Source organism: Xyrauchen texanus, chromosome 12 (genome assembly GCF_025860055.1).
Source record: "Xyrauchen texanus isolate HMW12.3.18 chromosome 12, RBS_HiC_50CHRs, whole genome shotgun sequence".
NCBI lineage: Eukaryota > Metazoa > Chordata > Actinopteri > Cypriniformes > Catostomidae > Xyrauchen > Xyrauchen texanus.
The window spans coordinates 28,511,733-28,538,082 of NC_068287.1; the positions used below are offsets into that span (position 1 = coordinate 28,511,733).

General features: G+C 39.9%; 2 protein-coding genes across 2 annotated transcripts; both read right to left on the reverse strand.

Moving 5' to 3' along the window:
* Nucleotides 1-781: 781 nt before the first annotated feature.
* LOC127653485 (zinc finger protein OZF-like) lies at nt 782-13,219 on the reverse strand. The gene is made up of 2 exons (XM_052140190.1): nt 13,041-13,219; nt 782-2,454 (listed from the first exon to the last, which is right to left on the reverse strand). The coding sequence occupies exons 1-2, from the start codon at nt 13,111-13,113 to the stop codon at nt 1,271-1,273; spliced, it is 1,257 nt and encodes a 418-aa protein (XP_051996150.1). The 5' UTR covers nt 13,114-13,219; the 3' UTR covers nt 782-1,270.
* Nucleotides 13,220-16,046: 2,827 nt separating this feature from the next.
* Nucleotides 16,047-20,696, reverse strand: LOC127653487 (gastrula zinc finger protein XlCGF8.2DB-like). Its single transcript, XM_052140192.1, has 2 exons — nt 20,526-20,696; nt 16,047-17,579 (listed from the first exon to the last, which is right to left on the reverse strand). Exons 1-2 carry the CDS (start codon nt 20,677-20,679, stop codon nt 16,657-16,659), a joined length of 1,077 nt encoding a protein of 358 aa, XP_051996152.1. The 5' UTR covers nt 20,680-20,696; the 3' UTR covers nt 16,047-16,656.
* Between the last annotated feature and the right edge of the window lie 5,654 nt (nt 20,697-26,350).

Here is a 26,350-nt window from a genome sequence, read left to right on the forward strand (position 1 = left end):
CCTTTGCCTTCCTTTTTTGCCTAAGCCTTAATCATACCATAACATCTTAAAAAGAATTCTAATTGGCAAACTGATACATTTGTCTCTGTCTCTCCCTTTATGTTGCGATTCTGAGCCAGTAACAAGGTCCAGCTGTCCATTATGCTGAGAGGGATCGCATGGATCTTGGGGCAGAGAGTTCAGTGAATGACCATCTCATCTTCCTCAAATCCTGCAAATTCCATGTTTTTCAAACATCTAAAATATTGATTTGGGCTGCACCACCTCAGAGGTTGACCTTCTTGACTGTGTCCAACAATTAAAATCATACATGACTTAATCTATTCACTTGACATCTAATGCACTGTATTAAGAATACTGTCATTTTAATTACCAAAATTGTGATAATTAGCTGTGTCCTAAATTTTTTGTGCCACTATTACTGCACGATTTCCCCCATTATACAAAAAATTTACATTCATTAAAATTGACACCTAAGAAGTAACATAATTTCAACTATTTCTACAGCATTGTGGGAAGACTATTAAATAATCTCATGACCAGGGCTTGACATTAACACCCACCAAATGTGGCTAGAATTTGGCAGTATTGGATAAACGCCGCCACTTTGATGGGTGTCATGAAACACAAAAGATCCAAATGCAGAGGATCAGTTCACAAAGTTTATTAGTATTTTTAAAATGCATTTTAGCATAAGGTTGCAACACAACAAATGTGAAAACATTAATGGGTCTGAATACATTCTGAATGCACTGTAGCTTCAGAAGACATTAGTTAATCCCCTAGAGTCACATGGGTTACTTATATGATGGTTATATGTGCTTTTTGGAGCTTCAAATCATTAACTTGCATTTTATGGACCTACAGAGCTGACATTTTCTTTTAAAAATCTCTTGTTTGTTTTCAGCTGAAAAACAAGTCCTACACATCTGGGATGGCATGAGGGTGAGTAAATGATAAAATAATTTTTATTTTTGGGTGAACTACTCCTTTAACGTGTATTACATGAATACAAAGTCAAGATTATGAGAGGAATTGTACATTTAAATGTAAATATATTTATATTTTTTTAAACCTTATTAACCATAACAGAATTAAAACACCTAAGATTTCAAACTAAACGCAAAACAAGCACAGACAACACAACTTGTACACAGTTATTCAATGAATACATAAAACAATGTTTCTTTGCACTTCGTTTAATTTCATAATGTAAGTTATAAACTTTCGACTACTGTATGAAGACAACTCATTCAGCACTATATTTATTTTAGCAAAGTACCCCTTTATATTTAAAAGCTCTTTTGGCATAAAATACATCTTTGAGGTTATCAAACAATATTTGATTTCCATCTGAACATGAATTATGCCCACTTTGATGACAATGTCTTTTTCTATGATACGACAGAAGTGTTCCTGAGGTAAAACTCAATCCACATGCAGGACAGATGTAGGGCTTTTCTCCAGTATGAAGTCTTTCATGTATTTTAAGGGTTCCTCTGCGGGTGAAACTCTTTCCACACCGTGAGCACATGTATGGCTTTTCTTTACTGTGGATTCTTTGGTGTTCTTTCAAGGCACGAGCAGTAGTAAAAGCCTTTCCACACTCGGAGCACACATGAGTTTTCACAGTCACATGTAATTTTTGGTGGCTTTGCATAGAATCAAGCCGTGCAAAAATCTTTCCACAATCAGAACAGACATAAGACTTCTCATTTGTATGAATTTTCTGATGTCTCCTCAGATGGAACTGTGAAGTAAATGTTTTACCACACTGCTCACAGGTAAATTCCCTTATTCCAGAGTGAATGTGACGCAGATGTTTGTGAAGATTGCTTGACAGTGTGAAACTCTTCTCACACTGATGGCATGTAAAAGGCCTTTCTTGGGTGTGAATTCTCATGTGCTTTTTGACATGGCTCCTTTTTGTGAAACTCTTTCCGCACTGCGGGCAGGTGAAAAGTTTCTCACCAAAGTGAATTCTCATGTGCTCTTTAACATTGCTCTTATTTGAGAAACTCTTTCCACACCCATGGCAAGTAAAATGCCTTTCATTAGTGTGAATTCTCATGTGACTTTTAAAATTGCTCTTATATCTAAAACTCTTTCCACACTGAGGGCAGGTGAAAGGTCTCTCTCCAGTGTGAACTCTCATGTGATTATCAAGGGGTTCTTTTCGTCTGAATTGCTTTCCACATTGAGGGCAGGTGAAAGGTCTCTCTTCAGTGTGAATTATCATATGATCATTTAAGTGTCCTTTACGTTTGAAACTTTTTCCACACTGAGGGCAGACAAAAGGTTTTTGGGTTGTTTTTTGAGTGCTGCTTTGTAATAAATTATCTTCAGTTTGTGAGTAACTCAAGGGGTTTTCTTCAGTTTTGACATTATGCGCTTCCTGATACTGAAGAATCTCCTGAACATCATTCAGTGCTTCCTGTTTCACTTCCACCAGGCCTAAAAATTAAAATATTAAAACATAATTCAAGAGGGACAAATGAAAATAACAAGAGAAAAAAAATGAAGCCCAATTTAATAGCAGACAGCAAAAACAGTCAGATATCTATTTTATTATGCTCTTTAATGTGTGATAGATTATTTCTATTAGTTCTTCATGCTCTTAACTAGTAGATAACTGAATTTTGAAGTAATTTTCTTTTCAGGGTAAATCTATGTTATTTTATAGGTACTAGGTTCACCAGGCGCAACACCAGGCCTATCTTGAGCTGCGTCGAGACCAAGACCAGTGTTTCCAGGCAATTGTCTGGGCTCAAGCAGAGGACCGGCATGCGCTCCGGAGATTCTTACATCAGGAGCCAGGCTCAGCTGCGACCCCGGACCCAATACCTTCCACGAACCCACTCACCCTGATGAAAATGGGCCTGCACAATGACTCAGAGGCATTCCTTGAGTTATTCGAGTGAACAACAGAACTGTGGAAATGGCCGAAATCGCAGTGGGCCACCCGCCTCCTGCCGATGTTGTCCGGGGAAGCCAAGCTCGTTGCCCAACACCTGCCTGCCGCAAACTTCCTGGTGTATGAGGACTTATATGCAACAGGTTGGCCGCAGCTCCAAGCAGCAGCAATTCCACTCGATGATGCCCGTTTGCTCTCACCCAACAGCTCCGTGAAACCTGCCGAAAGTGGCTGCTGGCAGAGGAGTATGACACAGAGGGAGTCATCAATCTGGGGGTGCTGGAGCAGTTCGTCCTTCATCTGCCGATCGGAACAGCAGAATGTGTCCAGTGCCACTGCCCGGCGTCGCTAGAAGAGGCCATCCAGCTGGTTAAGGACTATATGGCGGCGTACTCTGGGGCGGAGCAGCCCTCATATTCTCGCTCTCCATCCTCCCTCTTCACTCTCCCTCTCTCTCTCTCTCTCTCTCTCTCGCTCTCTCTCGCTGGCTGGGGATGCGGAGACAGGGTCAACTACATCAGCTCCACGTCAGAATAATGTAGGTCTTGACGCTCAGTCAAAAGAAGAGCCAACCCAGTTGTTGATACCGAAGTGCAGTCAGGAAATGCTATTCCAGACAGCTCATCATAATACAATAATGGGTCACTTAGGGCGAGAAAAAAACACTAAACCGTCTAATGACCTGTTTCTATTGGGCGGGCATTCACGGGGATGTTCACAGGTGGTGTGCGGCATGCCGCGAATGTCAGTTGGTGAATCCACCGGCCACCCCAAAAGCGACATTGCTCCCTCTGCCATTAATCAAGGACCCCTTTGAGAGAATTGCCATGGACCTCGTCGGGCCATTAGAACGGATGGCATGTGGACATCGCTTCATGTTAGTTCTGGTGGATTATGCAACACGATATCCGGAAGCAGTGCCTCTGCACAACATCTCAGCATGTAGTGTTGTGGAGGTACTCTTCAGAATTATCTCCCGAGTGTGGATTCCGAAGGAAATCCTCACTGATCAAGGCACTACTTTTATGTCACTTCCTCTACATGAACTGTATGAATTGTTGGCTATTAAATTGATTTGCACCAGTGTTTATCACCCACAAACAGACGGTTTGGTGGAACGATTTAAAAAATATATTATTTGTAAGTTTGCGCATGAGGAAACCTCTATTATTCACAGTCCGAGAGGTCCTCCAAGCCTACACTAAGTTTTCCCCATTCGAGCTACTGTATGGATGTTGGCCACATGGTGTGCTGGAAGCTTGGGAGAAGGGACTGTCAAACAGTAAAAAAGAAATTCACTACGTTCTTAATCTTAGAGCAAAACTCCACACTTTGGGTCAACTAACACAGGGGAATTTGCTCCAAGCTCAAGAATGCCAAAGCCGGCTGTATTATAGGGGAGCTTGGCTATGGGAATTTGCACCGGGAGATAAAGTGCTTATATTACTCCCAACCTCGAGCTCCGAATTACTTGCCAAGAGCTCTTTGAGGTCACAAAATGAGTGGGATATCTCAATTATGAGGTAAAACAAACAGATAGAGGTGACGCACATCAAATATACCATCTCAACTTCCTGAAATTATGGAGGGAGGCAATCCCTGTGACATTGGCAATGGTGATTCTGGAGAGGGCAGAGCTCGGGCCGGAGGTGAACTTAAAAGCCAATCATCTCACCCCGGACACTTGTGGAGACCACCTCTCAATGTCACAACTCACAGATGTTGCTAAATTGCAGAAAGAATTTGAGGATATTTTCTCGCCTCGACCTGGTCATACAAGCCTCATTCAGCACCATAGAGACTACGCCCGGGGTAGTGGTACGTACACATCTCTTCCGACTTTCCGACCACAAGAAAAAAGTGGTACGAGAACATTGGATGCAATGCTTAATATGGGAGTAATAGAAGAATACCACAGTGACTGGTTTAGCCCTATAGTGCTGGTTCCTAAGAGCGACAGGTCTGTCCGGGTCTGTGTGGATTATCGAAAGGTAAACACTGTGTCTAAATTTGATGCATATCCAATGCCTCGTATTGATGAACTGCTCGATCGGTTAGGCACAGCACGTTTTTATTCGACACTGGATTTGACAAAGAGCTATTGGCAAATCTACTTAACCCCAATATTCTGTGAGAAAACAGCCTTCTCCACACTTTTCGGCTTACACCATTTTGTGGCGCTCCCGTTCAGTTTGTTTGGGGCTCCGGCAACATTCCAGCATCTCATGGACCTAGTCCTCAGGCCGCACATTGCATATGCTGCTGCATATTTAGACTATATCATTATTTACAGTACTGATTGGCGGTGGCACCTGCAAAATCTGAGGGCCGTCCTGAGGTCAGTGAGGCAAGCGAGCTCACGGCAAACCCAAAGAAGTGTGCGATTGGGTGGGTGGAAGTACGCTATCTGGGCTTCCACTTGGGCGGCCTCAAATTGATAGACAGCAGTGATTGCAGCCTCCCCGAGACCTAAGACCAAAAAGGAGGTAAGACACTTCCTGGGGCTGGCTGGCTACTATCGGAGGTTTGTACCTAATTATTTGGCGGTCACCAGCTCGCTGACTGATCAGCACCAGGTCCGGTCCAGTGGATGGAGCAATGTCAACAGGTATTTATGCAGGTGAAAGCTGTACTTTGTGGCAGGCCGCTTTTAAATACACCTGACTTCTCTCTTCCTTTTAATTTACAGATGGACACTTCAGACAGGGTGTTGGGGGCAGTGCTCTCGCAGGTGGTGGGGGAGAGGAATGGCCAGTGCTGTACATTAGTCAGAAGCTCTCTTTGATAGACTAAGCACAAAACCATGGAGAAGGTATGCTTGGCCATCAAGTGGGCCGTCCTCACTCTCCGTTATTACCTGTTGGTGTGGGCCTTCACCCTCTGTTCAGATCACACCAGCTCAAGTGGCTCCACAGCATGAACGATACTAACGGGCGGATCACCTGTTGGTATCTGACGTTACAGCCTTTTAAATGCGAGGTGGTCCACAGGCCAGGGGTGCAGATGGCTGTTTTGGATTTCCTCTCCAGAAATGGGGAGTAGTGGCTCTCTGGCCGGAGTTGGGCAGTGGGGTTGCATGGTGAGGGTATGGTTGAGTGTCTGCCCAGGTAGAGAGAAAGCAGTAAGGATTCATCCCTGGGTGAAAATTAGGTCTAACAGCTGTTTCTTGTTGCAGTAATCCAGGAAGAGTGATAAGTGGAGCCCATGCCAGAGCCCAGGGAGAGAGAGTGATGCACAGGAGTGCTGTTAGAATATTGGAGTATTGACCCCAATTTTGAGTGTTATTGAGTTTAAAGATACTTGAACCACGCTTCCTCATTCCCCATACCAACCAGTCCAGTTACACATATTATATGTAATCTGGATTACTTAATCAGATTACAAAAAAATCAAGTACTTGATTTTACTTTTTATAGATTACAAGATTACATATTAACAAGGCAACGGCAGTAAATTCATAATTTATTGATCATTTTTATATCAATATCATCATATTCTTACCCGAAGCACAATAGTCTCACAGATGAATATTTTGAGTATGTGCTCCTTGTACGTTACAACAGAAAGATATGCACCACAGCTAAGGAATAGGTGATGAACTATTACTAGGGCTGTAACGATACATGAACCGCAACCGAATACACGATACAAACATCCATGATCCCATCGCGGTTCGAGAAGACAGAACCGCGACACACGTCCCTCTCTAACCCCAGCAGCCAGCCATCAGTTACAGATGCAGCCGCTTGAGCTCTTTACACACACTACAATAAAATTCCACTACAACAAAATTATTTTTCTCGTTTCACAGTAAACATTACATGTAAATCATGAAATTATTCTTCTATTTAGTTAGTTAGTTAAGGCAAGTATGACTTTACACTTGTTTTAGCATCTTCCAACAGCGTGTCATGTGACCACTTTTCCAATCACATGTCCACGCCTGCAAAGTTGAGCTATTCAATTATCGCAAGATGGCTAATAACCCTGAAATTTCAGACCCTCCTGGCACATACAACTCGGTAGTATGGGAATATTTTGGTTATCCAGTGGAGTATAGGGATGGCAATCGTGTCGTAGACAGAACACATACAATTTGCCATAAGTGTTTGACAAAACTTCCTCAGGTGCACACGCATATCAGAAGACATCATCCCGACATTGATCTAAAGTGGTACACGGAAGAAATGTCAACATCAGCAGGTTACTCTTCCTAATGCCTTTCAAATTAAGTTACCAGCCAACTACGACACCAAAAAGGTGTTGCCTAAACTTTATGACGAAGTGAAGGTTAAACTACTGGAGGAGTTGGATAATGCCAAATTCACTGCATTGACTACAGATGGGTGGACGTCCCGTGCAACAGAAAGCTACATGACCATTACTGCGCACTATATTATTACGGATAATTGGGTTTTTCAATCCCTGTTCTCCAGACTCGTGCGGTCTACGAAAGTCACACTAGTGAACATTTGTCAGAGATCCTACAAAGAGTCATAGCGGAATGGAGAATTAGCAGACCAAACACCAGTATCCCTATGACAACGGTCAATGCCAAGAACATTGTGATTGAAGCTGCTGTAATTTCACCCCACATTCGATGCTTTGCGCATACTCTAAATCTGTCTTAACAGAAGGGAATGAGTGTTAACCAAATGTCCCGGCTTTTAGGCAGAGTGAGAAAAGTGGTCACTTTTTTCCATCGAAGTACAGCTGCTGCAGTGTTAAAGACAAAACAAGAAATGCTCCAGCTTCCTTCACATAAGCTAATACAAGATGTACCGACCAGGTGGAACTCAAGCCACGACATGCTTGAGCGCTACCTAGAACAGCAGGCTACTGTTTTCTCTGCACTTACCGATAGGAGTGTTAAGAGGAACATCAAGGACATTGTTACTTTGTCCGATGATGACATGAAAGTAGCTGAGAATGTGGTTCTGGCACTCAAACCACTCAAAACAGTGACAACTATCATGAGCACTGACCAGCTGCCAACAGTTTCAATAATAATGCCACTGAAATGCACAATCTTGGCATCCATGAGGCACAATGAGTCAACAGTTGTGAAAGATGTCAAAATCTGACTTCCAAGAGAGATACCCTGATACTGACACAACACTAACTTATTTTCTTTATGTGAGCACTGAACTTGAACCACATTTCAAAACTCTGCCTTTTCTGGATGAGACTACCCATGGCATGATCTTCATGAGCATGATTGACAGTATTCTGGAAGACTGTCCACCACAGGTATTTGTTAAATTGTTTCAATCTTAACAGAATTTATTTAAATATAATGCTGTGAAAAGCAGTGTAAATCAGTTTTATTTTAATTAAATTTCAGCAATTAAATATAGCCAGATTATAAAACCTTTAACCATCAGAAGTTTTTCATCTGTTTTAGGTAGTTTTATTTATGTATTTTAATATTTGGATATTAGATTATATTGCAATTGTGTTTGTCTTTGATAGGCCCAGGCCTTCAGAGAGACAGAGGAGCAATCAGAGGTGGCATCCAGCAGCAGTGACTGTCCTCCAGCAAAAAGAGCACCAATCACTGAACTGTTTGGAAACATCTTCCCAGCGGGAAAGGCACCACCACCATCCAAGCCCTTGTCTCAAGTGATGGAGGAGGAGGTGCAACATTACAAGGCAGTGCAGAGCCTCTCAGTGGAATAAAATCCACTTATGTGGTGGAAGGACAATGAGAGCCAGTTTCCCCATTTAGCCAAGTTGGCTAAACTTTACCTTGGAGTCCCAGCCACATCTGTCCCCAGTGAGAGGGTTTTCTCCACTGCAGGGGACATCACAGCACAGAGAGCAATCCTCTCACCAGACATTGTGGACATGATGGTGTTCCTAAAGAAAAACTTTAAACTTACTTGAATTATGTTTACACAGAAATGTTTTTATTATTTAGATTTGTTTAATTCTGAAGAGTACTGTTCACAAAGAGAAAAGTGATTTACTTAGTTCATGGGTTACAGACACCTGTGTGGAAGAGTGTGGAAGAGAATTTAAAATTATTTGTTATTTATCACTATTTATTTATTTTCCTTACATTGTTAGTTTATGTGAACAGTTAATCTTGTTAAGTCAATCTAGGTAATTATGTTATTCATATCCAGTCTTCTAGTGTTCCAAATTTTTGAACGTATTGGTGATTTAATAAACGTTTCTTTTGTTTCATATTTCTTTTTTCTTATTCACCAACAAACATTAAAAAAATTAAAAAAACATCAAGGTATGAACTGAAATGTGGTTCAAAAATCGAGGTGTGAACCGAACCGTGGATTTAGTGTATTGTTACAGCCCTAACTATAACTAAATAGTAAGGGTTAAAAATAAGTGTGTCAGAGTTTTGAGCTGTTAGCTTTGACCTAGCAATGTCATTGCTGTTGATTTCGGTTTCATTACTGTTTGTTCATGTAATGTTTTTTTAAATATATATTTAAGCAATATCACACAAGCAAGAGTGATCACTGCTGTGATTCGGCCACAGGCCGAGTGCTTATTGTGAGTGTGATATTGCTTATATACAACATTTCAATGAAAGTACATTTTTAAAAATAAGGAAAAACTGAGTGCGGTCATAAAAATCACATTTGTACATGGAACTACTTTCTTACACGATGGATTAGAATCTGCCTTTGCTAGTTCAAACCAAATGATGTGTCCAAGCCTTCATTAGTAATTAAGAAATGTCACTTTAGAACTAGTATCATGCCTTGGGCTGTTTCTAACAAGTTATTGGAGAAACAAGGATGTGTGTGTGTGTGTGTGTGTGTGTGTGTGTGTGTGAAAGATAGAGAGAGAGATGTAGCTGCTGTCAGCTTTCTGAAGATCAGCTTTCTCAGTGGAAAAATAGACGTTCAAGCTGGTGTATTGCTCCCTAATTTTTGGTAGCTGGTGCACAAGAGACTTTTACTATAGAAACCACAATCTGCTCCAACATTTTAAACAGCACATCCTCTCCAAAAATTCAGCACCTTAATCAGTCTGTTGTTTCTCTCAGCTGTGCTGAGCCTTAATGCTGAAGTTGTTAGTTTAAAGCTGTTTAAAGCAATTTTCTAGATTTAACAGTGTAGTAATATGAGCGATCACATATTGCTGTTGAATAACATCACGTCACCTAACTGGCTTATATTACATACAAAAATGGTATTTTGCCTCCACCTGCTGGCTAAAATATGTAATGTCACAAAATTAAATGTAAAGACACAGATGGCTCTTAACACATCAGCACTGCTCTTACACTTTTGTTTAGAACAGCACGAACACATGCAGAGTGATACAGTGAAACAACAGAGCGCTGATGGTGTGAGACCTTCAGTACACATAGAACGTCTCTCGTCCAATCAGATTTGAGGACCGGATCTAACTGTTATGTGTGTATATATATATATATATAATGGGGCTTTTCCACTGCATGGTACAACTCTCGACTCTGCTTGCTTTTTGGGGGTTTTCCACTGTGGATAGTACCTGGTACCTGATTTTTAGTACCACCTCGGTCGAGGTTCCAAGCAAGCTGAGCAGATACTAAATGTGACGTCAAAATTCTGCAGATCACTGATTGTTCAGGGAGAATCGTCACTACCAGCGTCACAGGGTTTCTGACACGCGACATCAACCCGCTAGTTTTAAAGTTAGCAACAGCGATACCAGTATCATTTGTTCACGGGAATTTCGAATTGTGAAAAAAGAAATGGCTGTGCGCAAAACCACGCCATGGTCAATAAATGAGGTGCAGACAGTCCACTCGTTAGCGATGAGCGAAACAAAAATGTCTCTCAGGAAGTGTCCCAAGTGTTGGCCGCACACGGCTACCACCGGACCTACAAACAGTGTAGGGAAAAGTTAAAAAAAAAATTAAGTGACTACAGAACCATCAAGGAAAAGTGGAAGTGGTTCGACCAAATGGACGCTATCTAGATCAGCGAGCAATAGGAGGGAGATTGCATTCCATGATGGAGGATGGTACGTTAACTCTATATATATTCTGCTTGAAAGCTTCACTTTATTTAGTTGACCAGCTACTGGAAGCTTGCTTCTAAAACAGCCAGGCCAATTTAGCTGTTACACTTGTGTAAAATCACCATGCAACAACTGCTTTATACAGCACAATGAGCTAGTTGCTAACAGCTAGCAGTCGTGTTATTGTTTTGGTCAGTTTGTGTCATGTTTAAGATGATGTCACGGCAGTAGAGGCGATGCAACTATGAAGACCAGCCTATAATCCCACCCACGTTGAGATGGCACTAATCTACAGTGGAAATGCAAGTTTGGAAATGTAAGCGAGTAGAGTTGAGGCAAGTCGAACTATAACGTGCAGTGGAAAAGTGCCATAAGTCAGACATTTATATACACCTAAGCCAAATACATTTAAACTCATTTTTCACAATTCCTGACATTTACTGGTAGAAAACATTTCCTCTCTTAGGTCAGTTAGGATCACTACTTTATTTTAAGAATGTGAAATGTCAGAATAATTGTTTGTTATTATTTGGTAGCATTAAATTGTTTAACTTGGGTCAAACATTTTGGGTAGCTTTCCAAAAGCTTCTCAAAATAAGTGTAACCAACTGGTGTAACCAAGTCAGGTTTGTAGGCCTCCTTGCTCGCTCACGCTTTTTCAGTTCTGCCTACAAATTTTCTATCGTATTGAGGTCAGGGCTTTGTGATGGCCACTCAAATACCTTGACTTTGTTTACCTTAAGCCATTTTGCCACAACTTTGGAGGTATGCTTGGGGTCATTGTCCATTTGGAAGACCAATTTGCGACCAAGCTTTAACTTCCTGGCTGACGTCTTGAGATATTGCTTCAATATATCCAAATAATTTTCCTTCCTCATGATGCCATCTATTTTGTGAAGTGCACCAGTCCCTCCTGCACCAAAGTATCCCACAAACTGTTGCTGCCACCACCATGCTTCATGGTATTTCCTCCAGCATCTACACAAGGTCCTTTGCTGTTGTTCTGGGATTGATTTACACTTTTCGCCTAGAACTACATTCAGCTCTAGGAAACAGAATGCATCTCCTTCCTGAGTGGTATGATGGCTGCATGGTCCCATGGTGTTTATACTTGCGTACTATTGTTTGTACAGATGAACGTGATACCTTCAGGCATTTGGAAATTGCTCCCAAGGATGAACCAGACTTATGGATGTCCACAATTTTTTTCTGAGGTCTTGGCTCATTTCTTTTGATTTTCCCATTATGTCAAGCAAAGAGGCACTGAGTTTGAAGGTAGGCCTTAAAATATATCCACAGGTACACATCCAATTCAGTACACCTCCTATCAGAAGCTAAATGGCTAATTTAAAAACGTCAAGCTAAAAGGCTTGACATCATTTTCTGTAATTTTCCAAGCTGCTAAAGGCACAGTTAACTGACCCTACTGGAATTGTGATATAGTCGAATAAAAGTGAAACAATCTGTCTGGAAACAAATGTTGGAAAAATTACTCTAGTCATGCACAAAATAGATGTCCTAAACGGCTTATAAGCATTAAGGGTTAAAAGTTTTTCAGTTGTTTATAGATGAAAGCTTTGACCTAGGCAACGTCGTTGATATTATGGTCATTCATTTTCGTTAATTTATGATCATTTTATGTTAATTTTATGGTCATTAATGTCCGTAATGCTGCTTTTGTTTTTTGCACTTAAAATGAACTTGACGTCTTGTGTTATATACATATATGAATAGTGTTGTGATTTATAAACTTTGGCCATACACTGTCATTGCTGTTAGATTTAATGTTTATTTCATACATATGTTTAATTCACGTTTTTAAAATGTCATAAGGAGCTTTTTTGTGAGGCTCTTTTTGTTAGTAATAAAGAAGGTAATACATTTTCTTTATCTTATGCACTTGTATGTTAAAATAATTATTATACTCAAATGCATGACACAATAAAATTGAATTAGGTTGAAAGTAATCCAAAAGTAATCGGATTAGATTACCCAAAATGTGTAATCTAAGTGTAATTAATGATTGCATTTTTTGTAATGTAATTTGTAATCAGAACCTGATTACTATTCACAAGTAATCTGCTCAGCACTGCTGATATCTTAATGTACAACGACAGTCATTAAAAAAGAATCAAGAATGGAGACCAACCTCTTTGTTCTTCATTTTTCACTGTGAATGGCTCTGCATCAGTCCTGTTCACACTCTCCTCTTTAACAAACATCTTTACAGCAGTTAGTTGTTATACATCGAGTTATTTCTGCTTGTTTGAAAACGTTTCAGTCTTACGTTTAGGAATATGTAAACATTACCGCAATGCATTCATATATAAACAGTCTCCTCCTTCTGGTGTGGTTTAGTGGCAATAAATACGTTTTAGTGAATTAACGCCACCATTTGGACTGGAGAGATCGGACAACTTAACGTGAATATAAACTTTTTTTTATTTTTTTTATCGTGAATACAGGTCCTTCTCAAAAAATTAGCATATTGTGATAAAGGTCATTATTTTCCATAATGTAATGATAAAAATTAAACTTTCATATATTTTAGATTCACTGCACACCAACTGAAATATTTCAGGTATTTTATTGTTTTAATACTGATGATTTTGGCATACATGTCATGAAAACCCAAAATTCCTATCTCAAAAAATTAGCATATTTCATCCGACCAATAAAAGAAGTGTTTTTAATACAAAAAAAGTCAACCTTCAAATAATTATGTTCAGTTATGCACTCAATACTTGGTCGGGAATCCTTTTGCATAAATGACTGCTTCAATGCGGCGTGGCATGGAGGCAATCAGCCTGTGGCACTGCTGAGGTGTTATGGAGGCCCAGGATGCTTTGATAGCGGCCTTAAGCTCATCCAGAGTGTTGGGTCTTGCGTCTCTCAACTTTCTCTTCACAATATCCCACAGATTCTCTATGGGGTTCAGGTCAGGAGAGTTGGCAGGCCAATTGAGCACAGTAATACCATGGTCAGTAAACCATTTACCAGTGGTTTTGGCACTGTGAGCAGGTGCCAGGTCGTGCTGAAAAATGAAATCTTCATCTCCATAAAGCTTTTCAGCAGATGGAAGCATGAAGTGCTCCAAAATCTCCTGATAGCTAGCTGCATTGACCCTGCCCTTGATAAAACACAGTGGACCAACACCAGCAGCTGACATGGCCCCCCAGACCATCACTGACTGTGGGTACTTGACACTGGACTTCAGGCATTTTGGCATTTCCTTCTCCCCAGTCTTCCTCCAGACTCTGGCACCTTGAATTCGAATGACATGCAAAATTTGCTTTCATCCGAAAAAAGTACTTTGGACCACTGAGCAACAGTCCAGTGCTGCTTCTCTGTAGCCCAGGTCAGGCGCTTCTGCCGCTGTTTCTGGTTCAAAAGTGGCTTGACCTGGGGAATGCGGCACCTGTAGCCCATTTCCTGCACACGCCTGTGCACGGTGGCTCTGGATGTTTCTACTCCAGACTCAGTCCACTGCTTCCGCAGGTCCCCCAAGGTCTGGAATCGGTCCTTCTCCACAATCTTCCTCAGGGTCCGGTCACCTCTTCTCGTTGTGCAGCGTTTTTTGCCACACTTTTTCCTTCCCACAGACTTCCCACTGAGGTGCCTTGATACAGCACTCTGGGAACAGCCTGTTTGTTCAGAAATTTCTTTCTGTGTCTTACCATCTTGCTTGAGGGTGTCAATGATGGCCTTCTGGACAGCAGTCAGGTCGGCAGTCCCAGCCATGATTGCGGTTTTGAGTAATGAAACAGGCTGGGAGTTTTTAAAAGCCTCAGGAATCTTTTGCAGGTGTTTAGAGTTAATTAGTAGATTCAGATGATTAGGTTAATAGCTCGTTTAGAGACCCTTTTCATGATATGCTAATTTTTTGAGATTTTAAGTGGAAATTGGTACATGTTTGTACTATTTTATATATATATATATATATATATAGACTTTGTCCAACAATTAAAATCATACATGACATAATCTATTTACTTGATATCTAATTAAATGCATGAACAACAATTGTTTAATTTTAATGACCAGAACAAAATTATTAGTGGTCTCTACAATTTGCGTGCATCCCTATAACCGCATGGTTTTACACTTATACAAAACCATTGCATTCCTTCAAATATATAATTTGAAACCTTTCTACAGTATGGTGGCAAAACTAGTAAATAATCTCCAAACACACAAAATTGGAATATCTCCACCTTTAGAATCAAACCTCTGATTGTGTTGTTGAATAAATGGGTTTGGTTTGATCACCAAGACTCCGTGTGCTTTGATGCACTGGCCTTTTACATCTTACTGTATAAGATGTGAAAGTAGAATACACTTCGATGGAAGACATCTGTAGATATTGCAAATATCTCTCATCGTTTACTCACCCTCATGCCATCCCAATTGTGTTTGACTTTCTTTCTTACACAGAACACAAACTAAGATTTTTAGGAGAATATTTTAGCTCTGTAGGTCCATACAATATAAGTGAATGGTGACCAGAACTCTCAAGGTCCAAAAACCAGAAACTGCTCTTTTGGCAGAAAATCAAAGTTATCCAACACAATTTATTTTCCAACTGAACATGAATTATGCTTACAATGATGACAATGCCTTTTTTATGAAACTCAATCCACATGTACGGCTTCTCTCCAGTACAGGGGCGTTGCTCGGGTTGGAAAAGATAAGGGGCTTAGCCACCCCCCATTAATTTTTTTAATACGTTGAAATGTGTATTGAACGATAATGAATACAACACCAACACCTTCTAATTTTTCCCCAATATGCCAGAAATAATTATTTTAACATGAATACTTGCATAACTTATTAAAATTATTTAAAGATTTTGGTAAATGGATTTCTGGTGAACTACCTTCTGAATGCTGACCCCATTGATGCTTGAAAGAAAGAAAGAAAGAAAGAAAGAAAAGAAAGAAAGAAAGAAAGATGGATGAATTCCTGATTTAACTACAACTTCATATTAGGAATACATTTATTTTCTTTGGAATTGGTTTTATTGTTAACCAGACGCTTAATGACCATGAACAGTTATGTTCCCTTTCAGAATTTTTCCAAAATCTTCCCATTCCAAAAAAGTTCAAAATTTCTATTGGGATTAAAACTAAGAAATTCCATATACACATATTGTCCATTTGTTTTTTATTGTTGGATAAGATTTCATTTATAAGTGTACATTTTTAATAACAAAACTAAACTAAAACAAATGTCAACAAATATTGTTGATATATAACCACTTTTAAATGTTTCCCTCTGGCTGATGTATTGTATTTGTTTTTTGTGCATTATACAACTGCTGTAAGTATTCAGATTGTTCTTGGCATTAATAATAATTAAAAAAAAAAAAAGATTTAGTAGAAACAACTGATTTGCCCAACATTAGGTTAGTAAGATTACAGTAGCTGTTGTTATCAGACACTATCTAGATGGCTATATCAAACATAGATCAAATATTTCTAATATCTATCTCTTTACAATTTACAGGAACATTGTTTCATTACTATGCAAGTGTATTTATATACATTTTAACATATTTGATTGAATAATGTTGATTATTTTCCCCAAAATAATGTCAAAGTTCAAACTATAACTTAAACGTACCAGGTTACATTGTAAACTGTTCATAATTAAGTGTAGAAGTCAGACATAAGGTCTCAAATTCACTGAACAGAGGATACTACTGGCCGGAACAGGTGACTGTCATTTTTGTGCTGAACTGAATGAATGCAAGTGATAATCTACCATCACAACGCCTCTGCCCCTGTATGAAGTCTTTCGTGTGTTTTAAGGGTTCCTCTGCGGGTGAAACTCTTTCCACACCGTGAGCACATGTATGGTTTTTCTTCACTGTGGATTCTTTGGTGCTCTTTCAAGTATCGAGCAGTAGTAAAAGCCTTTCCACACTCAGAGCACACATGAGTTTTCACAGTAACATGTAATCTTTGGTGTCGTTGCAAAGAATCAAGCCATGCAAAACTCTTTCCACAATCAGAACAGACATAAGACTTCCCATGTGTATGAATTTTCTGATGTCTCCTCAGGTTGAACGGTGAAGTAAATGTTTTACCACACTGCTCACAGGTAAATTCCTTTACGCCAGAGTGAATGTGACGCAGATGTTTGTAAAGACTGCTTGACTGTGTGAAACTTTTCTCACACTGATGGCATGTAAAAGGCCTTTCTTGGGTGTGAATTCTTATGTGCACTTCAACATTGCTCTTATTTGAGAAACTCTTTCCACACTCATGGCATGTAAAAGGCCTTTCTTTAGTATGAATTCTCATGTGCACTTTAACATTGCTCTTATTTGAGAAACTCTTTCCACACTGAGGGCAGGTGAAAGGTCTCTCTCCAGTGTGAACTCTCATGTGATTATCAAGGAGTTCTCTACGACTGAAACTCTTTCCACACTTATGGCATGTAAAAGGCCTTTCTTTAGTGTGAATTCTAATGTGACTTTTTAAATTGCACTTAAATCTAAAACTTTTTCCACACTGAGGGCAAACAAAAGTTTTTTGAGTTGTGTTTTGAGAGCTGCTTTGTGATAAATTATCTTCAGTTTGTGAGTAACTCAAGGGGTTTTCTTCAGTTTTGACATTATGAGCTTCCTGATACTGAAGAATCTCCTGAACATCATTCAGTTCTTCATCTTTCACTTCCATCAGGCCTAAAATTAAAATATTACAACATAATTCAAGAGGGACAAATGAAAATAACAAGAGAAAAAAAATGAAGCCCAATTTAATAGCAGACAGCAAAAACAGTCAAATATCTTTTATTATGCTCTTTAATGTGTGATAGATGATTATTTATATTATTTCTTCATGCTCTTAACTAGTAGATAACTGAATCTTGAAGTAATTTCCTTTTCTTTTCAGGGTCTATCTATGCAATTTTATAGGTACTGATTCCATTCATATCTTACAACATCATTTTAGTGCCATGTAACAAATATAAGATTTCAAGAATAAGGTCATTTTATTTTGAGAATAAAGCCAAAATTCTGAGAATAAAATCATAGCATTATGATACTAAAGTCGTAATATTTTGAGAATAAAGCCAAAATGACCAGAAACAACACGTCATTATCACAACGATAGAATGCCAAGCCAGCAGCTTCATCAATGCAAGAAATTGATGTATCAGGCCAGTATATCGTTATACTGTATTATGTGTCATGTAAATTTATATCTATCTTTAGAACTAAATTACATCTATCACGTGACGTTTTTTTATCCCCTGAAATGGTGTACAATGGATTTCCAATGATCAAAATATATTAATATAATTTATTATACAGTGGGTACGGAAAATATTCAGACCCCCTTAAATTTTTCACTCTTTGTTATATTGCAGCCATTTGCTAAAATCATTTAAGTTCATTTTTTTCCCTCATTATTGTACACACAGCACCCCATATTGACAGAAATACACAGAATTGTTGACATTTTTGCACATTTACTAAAAAAGAAAAACTGAAATATCACATGGTCCTAAAAACACCTGAAGGACTCCAAGATGGTGATAAATAAGATTCTCTGAACTTTTTGGCCTTAAATCTAAGCGGTATGTGTGGAGAAAACCAGGCACTGCTCATCATCTGTTCAATACAGTCTCAACAGTGAAGCATGGTGGTGGCAGCATCATGCTGTGGGGGTGTTTTTCAGCTGCAGGGACAGGACGACTGGTTGCAATCGAGGGAAAGATGAATGCGGCCAAGTACAGGGATATCCTGGACGAAAACCTTCTCCAGAGTGCTCTGGACCTCAGACTGGGCCGAAGCTTCACCTTCCAACCTTACAATGACCCTAAGCACACTGCTAAAATAACGAAGGAGTGGCTTCACAACAACTCCGTGACTGTTCTTGAATGGCCCAGCCAGAGCCCTGGCTTAAACCCAATTGAGCATCTCTGGAGAGACCTGAAAATGGCTGTCCACCAACGTTTACCATCCAACCTGACAGAACTGGAGAGGATCTGCAAGGAGGAATGGCAGAGGATACCCAAATCCAGATGTGAAAAACTTGTTGCATCTTTCCCAAAAAGACTCATGGCTGTATTAGATCAAAAGTGTGCTTCTACTAAATACTGAACAAAGGGTCTGAATACTTAGGACCATGTGATATTTCAGTTTTTCTTTTTTAATAAATGTGCAAAAATGTCAACAATTCTGTGTTTTTCTGTCAATATGGGGTGCTGTGTGTACAATAATGAGGAAAAAATATGAACTTAAATGATTTTAGCAAATTGCTGCAATATAACAAAGAGTGAAAAATGTAAGGGGGACTGAATACTTTCCGTACCCACTGTATGTCCCTTTGTATCTGATAAACTGTGAATGAATTAATTACTACACAACAAGTGTAGTAAATTAAGGACTTACGGGCGGATCATAGCTCTAGTTAATTTACAAGCATTTTTACTGCTACTTAGTACAATTTAAGTGCGACTAACGTTCAACTTAGAGCTCGGGAAACCCAGCCCAAGCAGCACCCACGCTGAGTGGGACTGTGCGAACGTCTGTCTGGTTCTTGTCCTGAATAAATTCATTTCATAACCGCTGCAGTGTCCGGATCCCAATAATAACTTCGTGCTGATGTGCCAAAGATGACACATTTTTTCTTTGTTGCTAAATCCTAAACTAAAGTATGATTTAACTAAATTATCTACATCAATTTCTTGCATTGATGAAGCTGCTGGCTTGGCATTCTATCATTGATATAATGACGTGTTGTTTCTGGTAGTGTTGTCAAAAATACCGGTACCGACTTGGTACCGGTACAAAGTCAAACAAAAAATGATTTACGATACCAGAATTTCTGAAGGTACCGAGTACCGGGTCTACCCATGCAGTGGCGGGAACTTTCGAACGCTCACAACAAGCAAAAGCTTGCGGCAAGCAAATTAGCTGCTGCTCAGTCTCAACTGAATCATGTCGAAATGAAAAGTGGAAAAAGCCAGGTAATGAGGCTGAAGAAAAGGGAAACATCACAGATCAGCAAAAACCTATTTGTAAACGCTGCTTTCGCAATTTTCTGACGAAAGGAGGGAACACATCAAACTTAAAAAAAGCACATGAAAGACTTTTCATGCAAATAAAGCAGGTGAGTTTAAACTTTCACAATTTATTTTATGTATTTCCCAAAGTATTAGGGAATGATTAAAAAAAAAAGTACATTCAGAAGCATGACTCTTATCTCATAATGTAATGACTTTATTCTCGTAATTTTGACTTTATTCTCAAAATATTACGACTAAGCTCATAATACTATGACTTTATTCTCGCAATTTTGACTTTATTCTCAAAATATTACGACTAAGCTCATAATACTATGACTTTATTCTCGCAATTTTGACTTTATTCTCAAAATATTACGACTTTAAGCTCATAATGTAATGACTTTATTCTCGCAATACTTTATTCTCAAAATATTATGACTAAGCTCATAATGTAATTACTTTATTCTCGTAATTTTGACTTTATTCTCAAAATATTACGACTTTATTCTAGAAATCTTAGAATTAATTTATTTTCCTCATGACACTAAAACTCCGTCGTGATATGTGATGTACAACGTCAGTCGTTAAAAAAGAAGCAAGAATGGAGACCAACCTTCATTTTTCACTGTGAATGGCTCTGCATCACTCCTGTTCACACTCTCCTCTTTAACAAACATCTTTACAGCAGTTTGCATCGAGTTATTTCTGCTTGTTTGAAATCGTTTCAGTGTTACGTTTAGGATTATGTAAACATTACTGCAATGCATTGAGATAAAACAGTCTCCTTCTTCTGGTGAGGTTTAGTGGCAATAAATACGTTCATAGTGAATTAGCGCCACCAAATTTTCTGGCGGTATTTGACAACCTGCTGTAAATGTTTTTTTGTTTGTTTGTATGTTTTTTATTTTTTAAGCGTCCATTAATTTTAATCTAAAGTAGAAAGTGATTTTATTTTGCATATTTTCGTCTTTTAGGTTTGAAATCAACATCGAGTCAACGTCACACGATATGTTGTGTTTTGTTTGTTTGTTATTTCTTTCTTTTTGCCAGGGTATTATAGTGTAATAACAATAATAATAATTTAAAAATTTAAAAACATGAAAAAATGCAAGTGTACAAAAGTAAATTAAACGTACATTAGTAAAGAAAAAGAAAAAGAAAGAAAGTTCTTAAGAGCCTTAGTGTTCTTCGAAAGTGAAATTTTTGGATATATTTTTCAAAAACATTGAATAAGGGTTTTTGATTGCTGAATTTAGTTCTGTAAATGTGAAATTTGGCAAATAGCAATAAAAGGTTAATTATAAAATACTTTTTTTTTTGTTTGTTTTTGTGCTTCTTGATGTTAAAGAGGCAACATTTGATCTATGTGTATTTCAACCAATCAGATGACATTATGAGATGTCTTTAAATGTAGGTACAATGTGCTTTGTGCAAAGTGTATCTCTGGAGCGTATCTGTGCTGGTGTTTTATTAATGTTATTAAGGTTTGGCTGTCCATTATACTGAGAGGAACAGCATGGATCTTGGGGCAGAGAGATCAGTGACTGACCATCTTCCACCAGAGGTTCAAATTCAATATCTTTTCAATGCTTTTTAAAAATTTTAAATATTGATTTGGCCTGCACGCCTCAGTGGTGTTGACCTTCTTGACTGTGTCCAACAATTAAAATCGTACATGACATAATCTATTAAATTGACATCCAATTAATTGTATTAAGAAGTCATTCAATACAGTAATTTTAATGACCAAAAACGTAATTAGCTGGGTGGGCATGGGTCCGCCCACTTGGAAGCCTTGCCAACCCAGTCAGGAGTTGTAGATTTCCAGGCACTTGTATGAAATAATTAAATTGAATTAAAATATTAATAATAATAATAAAACACCTAAATGCACAAGCTAAACTGGCTGATACAGACAAAGTCATTAATTCAAGGGCATAGGTACTGTAATGGATCAACTAAACAGAGACTGTGTAAATTCATATTTTGTGGAAAGAAATCGGGAACACATCAAAGTTGTGCTTGATATTGTACGGTTTTATGCCAAGCAAGATATTCCGTTGCATGGTCACAGAGAAAGTGAAGAGGCATTAACATTTACATTTATGCATTTGGCAGATGCTTTTATCCATAGCGACTTACTTATTACAGGGACAATCCCCCTGGAACAACCTGGAGTTAAGTGCCTTGCTCAAGGACACAATGGTGGTTCTCATAATTGAACCAGCGACCTTCTGATTAACAGCCCTGTGCTTTAGCCACTACACCACCAACACTTAACAGGTGTAATGTTTTAGGAATTATTCTGTTTGCATTCAAAATACGATAATGAGATTCAAAAGCGCCTTGGCCAGCTGCCTAAAAATGCGACGATGATGAGCTCAGACATTCAAAATGATTTACTTGAAGCGACTTTGTTCTTGCTTCTGCGCAAAATAATAACGGAGTTGCATGCGACACCTCTTGAAAAGATAACTTGTAGTGTGAATTCACTATTTGGCATAAGATGGGGCTCCAAATCAGGCTCTGTCACTAAGATGCTCCCAGCTAGAAATGTTACGTTCCCAGGACGTTCTCAGAACGTCCCCACTGGTGTCAAGGACGTCGCCTAGTAACGTTCCAGGAACGTTCGGAGACGGTCATGATGTGGAGTTCTTTAAAGGTTCGGAGGACGTTATTTTGCGGACCTTCACGGAACATTCGGGACGTTCTCGGAACGTTTAGGGGACTAACACTACTTGATGCGATTTTAGAAACACTCGCTGAGTATTTTGAAACCAGTAGAAGTCTAACTAAACTAGAAGCTGGCTCTCTTTTGCAACAAATGCAAACAAAAAGTTTTCCTAAAATTCTTTGAGATGAGTAATTTTGCAACCAAAAGACTACAGTCAACTGCTGTATCGGTTACAGACAACATTCATTTAATCGAGGGCCTGAAATCTACAAGAGTTCAGGCGCAATACAAATCATGATTTTGAGAGAGTGCTCCAGCTAACGCAAGATTTGATGGAAAAAAAAATATGCAGACAAATGGGATGTCACATCTTTGAAAGAAAGGAAACTTCCTGCCATCAGTTGTCATAAGCACACTTGGGAAATGTGCCAGCATTAAAAAATGAAGATTTGAGGAATCTTTGGAATGAGGTGTTAGATCGTCAATTAATGGAGCTGAACAGCCGTTTTCACACCGACACCTATGGCTTTATGTGGGCTGCTGTAGCCTGGTCCAAACACTTTTGGAGACCAAGACTCTCAAACAACCACATGTAAACACAATGGCATAGACATTAGTGATGCTATAACGGAAGTCGGATGCTGGACAGGGCCTTGCATCACTCATTAAAGTGTTGTATAACAGTCCTGAGGACATCTTTCCAAATCTGAACAAAATGATACAAGCACTTATTACTCTGCCAATGACATCATGCAGTGTTGAAAGGCTGTTCTCCAAAACAAACCGCATAAAAACATGTCTACGGTCCACGATGCTTACTGTCCACCAAAGCAATTTATCTCTGCTTACCTTTGTCTCAGACTGATAATGTAAGATATTTTGTATGGTAAGTACAAAAATTTTCTGTTTAACATGTTTAGTTTACTTCTGGTTGTGTTCATATTAATGTCATTTGTAACTTGTTGGAATCTGGGAAGAGCCATTTTGTTGTATGTTTTTCTGGTGTTGTTAAACTGGTTGTAGTTTTGCTTTCTTGCTAGTTTTGTGCCGTATGCTGCCGTGTAGTATCCTACAGCGATTGATGGCAATTTGCTTGCAGATTATAAAATTTCATTTGAGAGCGAGGCTCATACACATTTAGAAAATGAGTGAGTAAAAGACAACTCTGCATACAACTTGTGTCCCTGTGTTTTATTGGATCTTCTGGATAAAAAATTCTACATGGTGTCAGAACAATAAGGACCTGTGCCAGGAGACCATAGAAGATGGACCAGATATATTGACTGGCACCACCTGGTCATTTTAACTTTGACGAGCTAAGCTCGTGGGTGCTATAGATAAGCTGCTTCGAGAGATTCAGGATCGCATCGGGTTTGGACGATAAAGACGAAGCTTATCAGGTAAATTAGCTAATTTATGTTATGGGAAAGAAAAACAATGACGTTTTGAATACGCAGGCTTTGACTGAGCAGCAGCAAGCAAATAACTGTACTGTAAAGACATAACGTGATTTACAAACATGAAAAATTAAACAGTAGATGTCAACAGGCAGGAGAGTCGGCAGAAAACTTCATTATAGACATACGCAAACTCACACAACATTGCAAGTTCAGTGCATTATAAGAAGAAATAATCAGAGACTGAATTATGCATAAGACAATAACCCAAGTGAGACAAAAAGCTGTAAATGTGGATACAATATCAACACAGAGAAAAATAAGACAAATCTATACATCCATCCATCCATCCATCTTCAACTGCTTATTTGGGACCGGGCCGCGGTGGCAGCAGACTAAGCAAAGTAGCCATAGATACTTTTTGCTGACCACATCCTCCAGTTCATCCTGGGGGATTCCAAGGTGTTCACAGGCCAGCCGAGAGATATAATCCTCCAGTGTTTTCTGGGTCTTCACCAGGGCCTCCTCCCAGTTGCACATTACTGCAGCCATGCACCGATCTGCATGTAGATCTCATGCTTCAACTTTCCCTCATTCGTGAACAAGACCTGAGATACTTAAACTCCTCCACTTTGTGGCAGCTGCTTATTCCCTACCTGAATAGGAAAATCCCCCCTTTTCTGGCAGAGAACCATGGCCTCAGATTTAGAGGTGCTGAATCTCATCCCAATGACTTCACATGGCCACAAACCATTCCAGTGCATGCTGGAGTTCACAGTGTGATGATTCCATCAGAACCACATCGTCTGCAAATAGCAAGGATTCAATCCTCAGGACCCAAATCTGGACACACTCTGCACCTATCCAAGGTTCAACAATCGGAGGACCCTGGCATAAGCTTTTCAGGTAGGCTGAGGAATGTGTCCCTCAATAATGGGAACACGCCCTCTGGTCCCCCTTTTTAAAAATGGGAACCACCATACCTGTCTGCCAATCCCCAGGTACTATCCCCAACCTCGACACAATGCTGAAAAAGCATGTCAGCCATGATAGCCCAACAACATCCAAGGCTTTCCATGCCTGACCCGTCTTGCAGTTTGCCAGAACCTCTTTGAGGCTGACCAAAAATACTTCTCCATGACCTCCCCAAACTCCTCCCACACCCAGGATTTAGCTTCCATAACCACCATGCCTGTAGTCCTTCTGGCCTGCTGGTACCTATCAGCTGAGTCTAGAGTTACGCAGGCTAACCAGTCCCAAAAAGCCTCCTTCAACCTAACATCTTCCTCCACCACTAGTGTCCATAAAATTGCAATTCTGAATCCAAGATGGCGGCGCGGTAGCACGCAGCGGCCACTCCGGATCTACAATGGTGCTATTTTTGTTAAAAAAGCCCGACTTTTGCAACACATGGACATCGGAGCAACCGGTGTTCGTGTCTACCATCGCCAGACACTACTGAAATATAAGACTCATGCAAAAACCAAGCTGCATGATGACCTGCAGGAGGCGCTACGCGTACTCGGCTTGCTGCGGAGACCAGGCCTTCAGCCCTCAGCGTCGCCTGATGCCGGTGGCCGGGGAGAGGACGTCGTAAGCGGTGTCGCGAAAGCGAAGCGGAAAGAGGGCGGGGTCCATGCTAGGCTAAAACAAACACTAGCCGGCCGGCTCTCCGTCTATCCTGCTCTCAAATGTTTGCTCCCTGGACAATAAACTGGACTATATCCGACTCCAGCAGGCTACGCGGCGTGAGTTTAGAGACTGCTGCGTCTTTGTTTTCACGGAGACGTGGCTCAGCGACAGAGTTCGGATGCCGCCATTCAGCTAGACGGGCTCGCCTCGTTTCGTGCCGACAGAAATACAGCTCTCTGCGGTAAGACTTCGCGGTGGTGGCTTGTGTGTTTACATCAACACGAATGGTGCAAGAACTCCATGCTAGTCTCTAGTTACTGTTCATCGCTGTTGGAGCTTGTGACTGTTAGATGCAGACCTTTTTATCTACCACGGGAATTCACCACTGTTTGCATAACCGAGTTTACATTTCCCCAGCGCTAACGCTAATGAAGCGCTCTGTGAACTGTGTGGGGCTATGAGCTGAACTGCAGAACGCTCACCCCGACGGACTGTTTATTGTCGCCGGAGATTTCAACCATGCAAATCTCAAGACAGTGCTCCCTAAATTCCATCAGTATGTGGACTTTGCAACGAGAGGGGCTGAACGGCTTGATCTTGTTTACACAAACATCCCAGGCGCGTGCGGGCGAGCCCGCCCCCACCTCGGCTACTCAGACCACATCTCTGTTATGTTAATTCCAGCATACAGACCGCTCGTCAGACGCACAAAACCGCTTCAGAAGCAGGTGAAAA

Excerpts from the sequence above, each read along its gene's own strand:
- LOC127653485 (XM_052140190.1), bottom strand. The coding sequence starts at position 13,113 with ATGTTTGTTAAAGAGGAGAGTGTGAACAGGACTGATGCAGAGCCATTC. Across the intron at positions 2,455-13,040 it reads GAAAAATGAAGAACAAAGAG|GCCTGGTGGAAGTGAAACAG; the intron begins GTTGGTCTCCAT and ends TTTAATTTTTAG.
- LOC127653487 (XM_052140192.1), bottom strand. The coding sequence starts at position 20,679 with ATGCATTGCAGTAATGTTTACATAATCCTAAACGTAACACTGAAACGA. Across the intron at positions 17,580-20,525 it reads ATTCACAGTGAAAAATGAAG|GCCTGATGGAAGTGAAAGAT; the intron begins GTTGGTCTCCAT and ends TTTTAATTTTAG.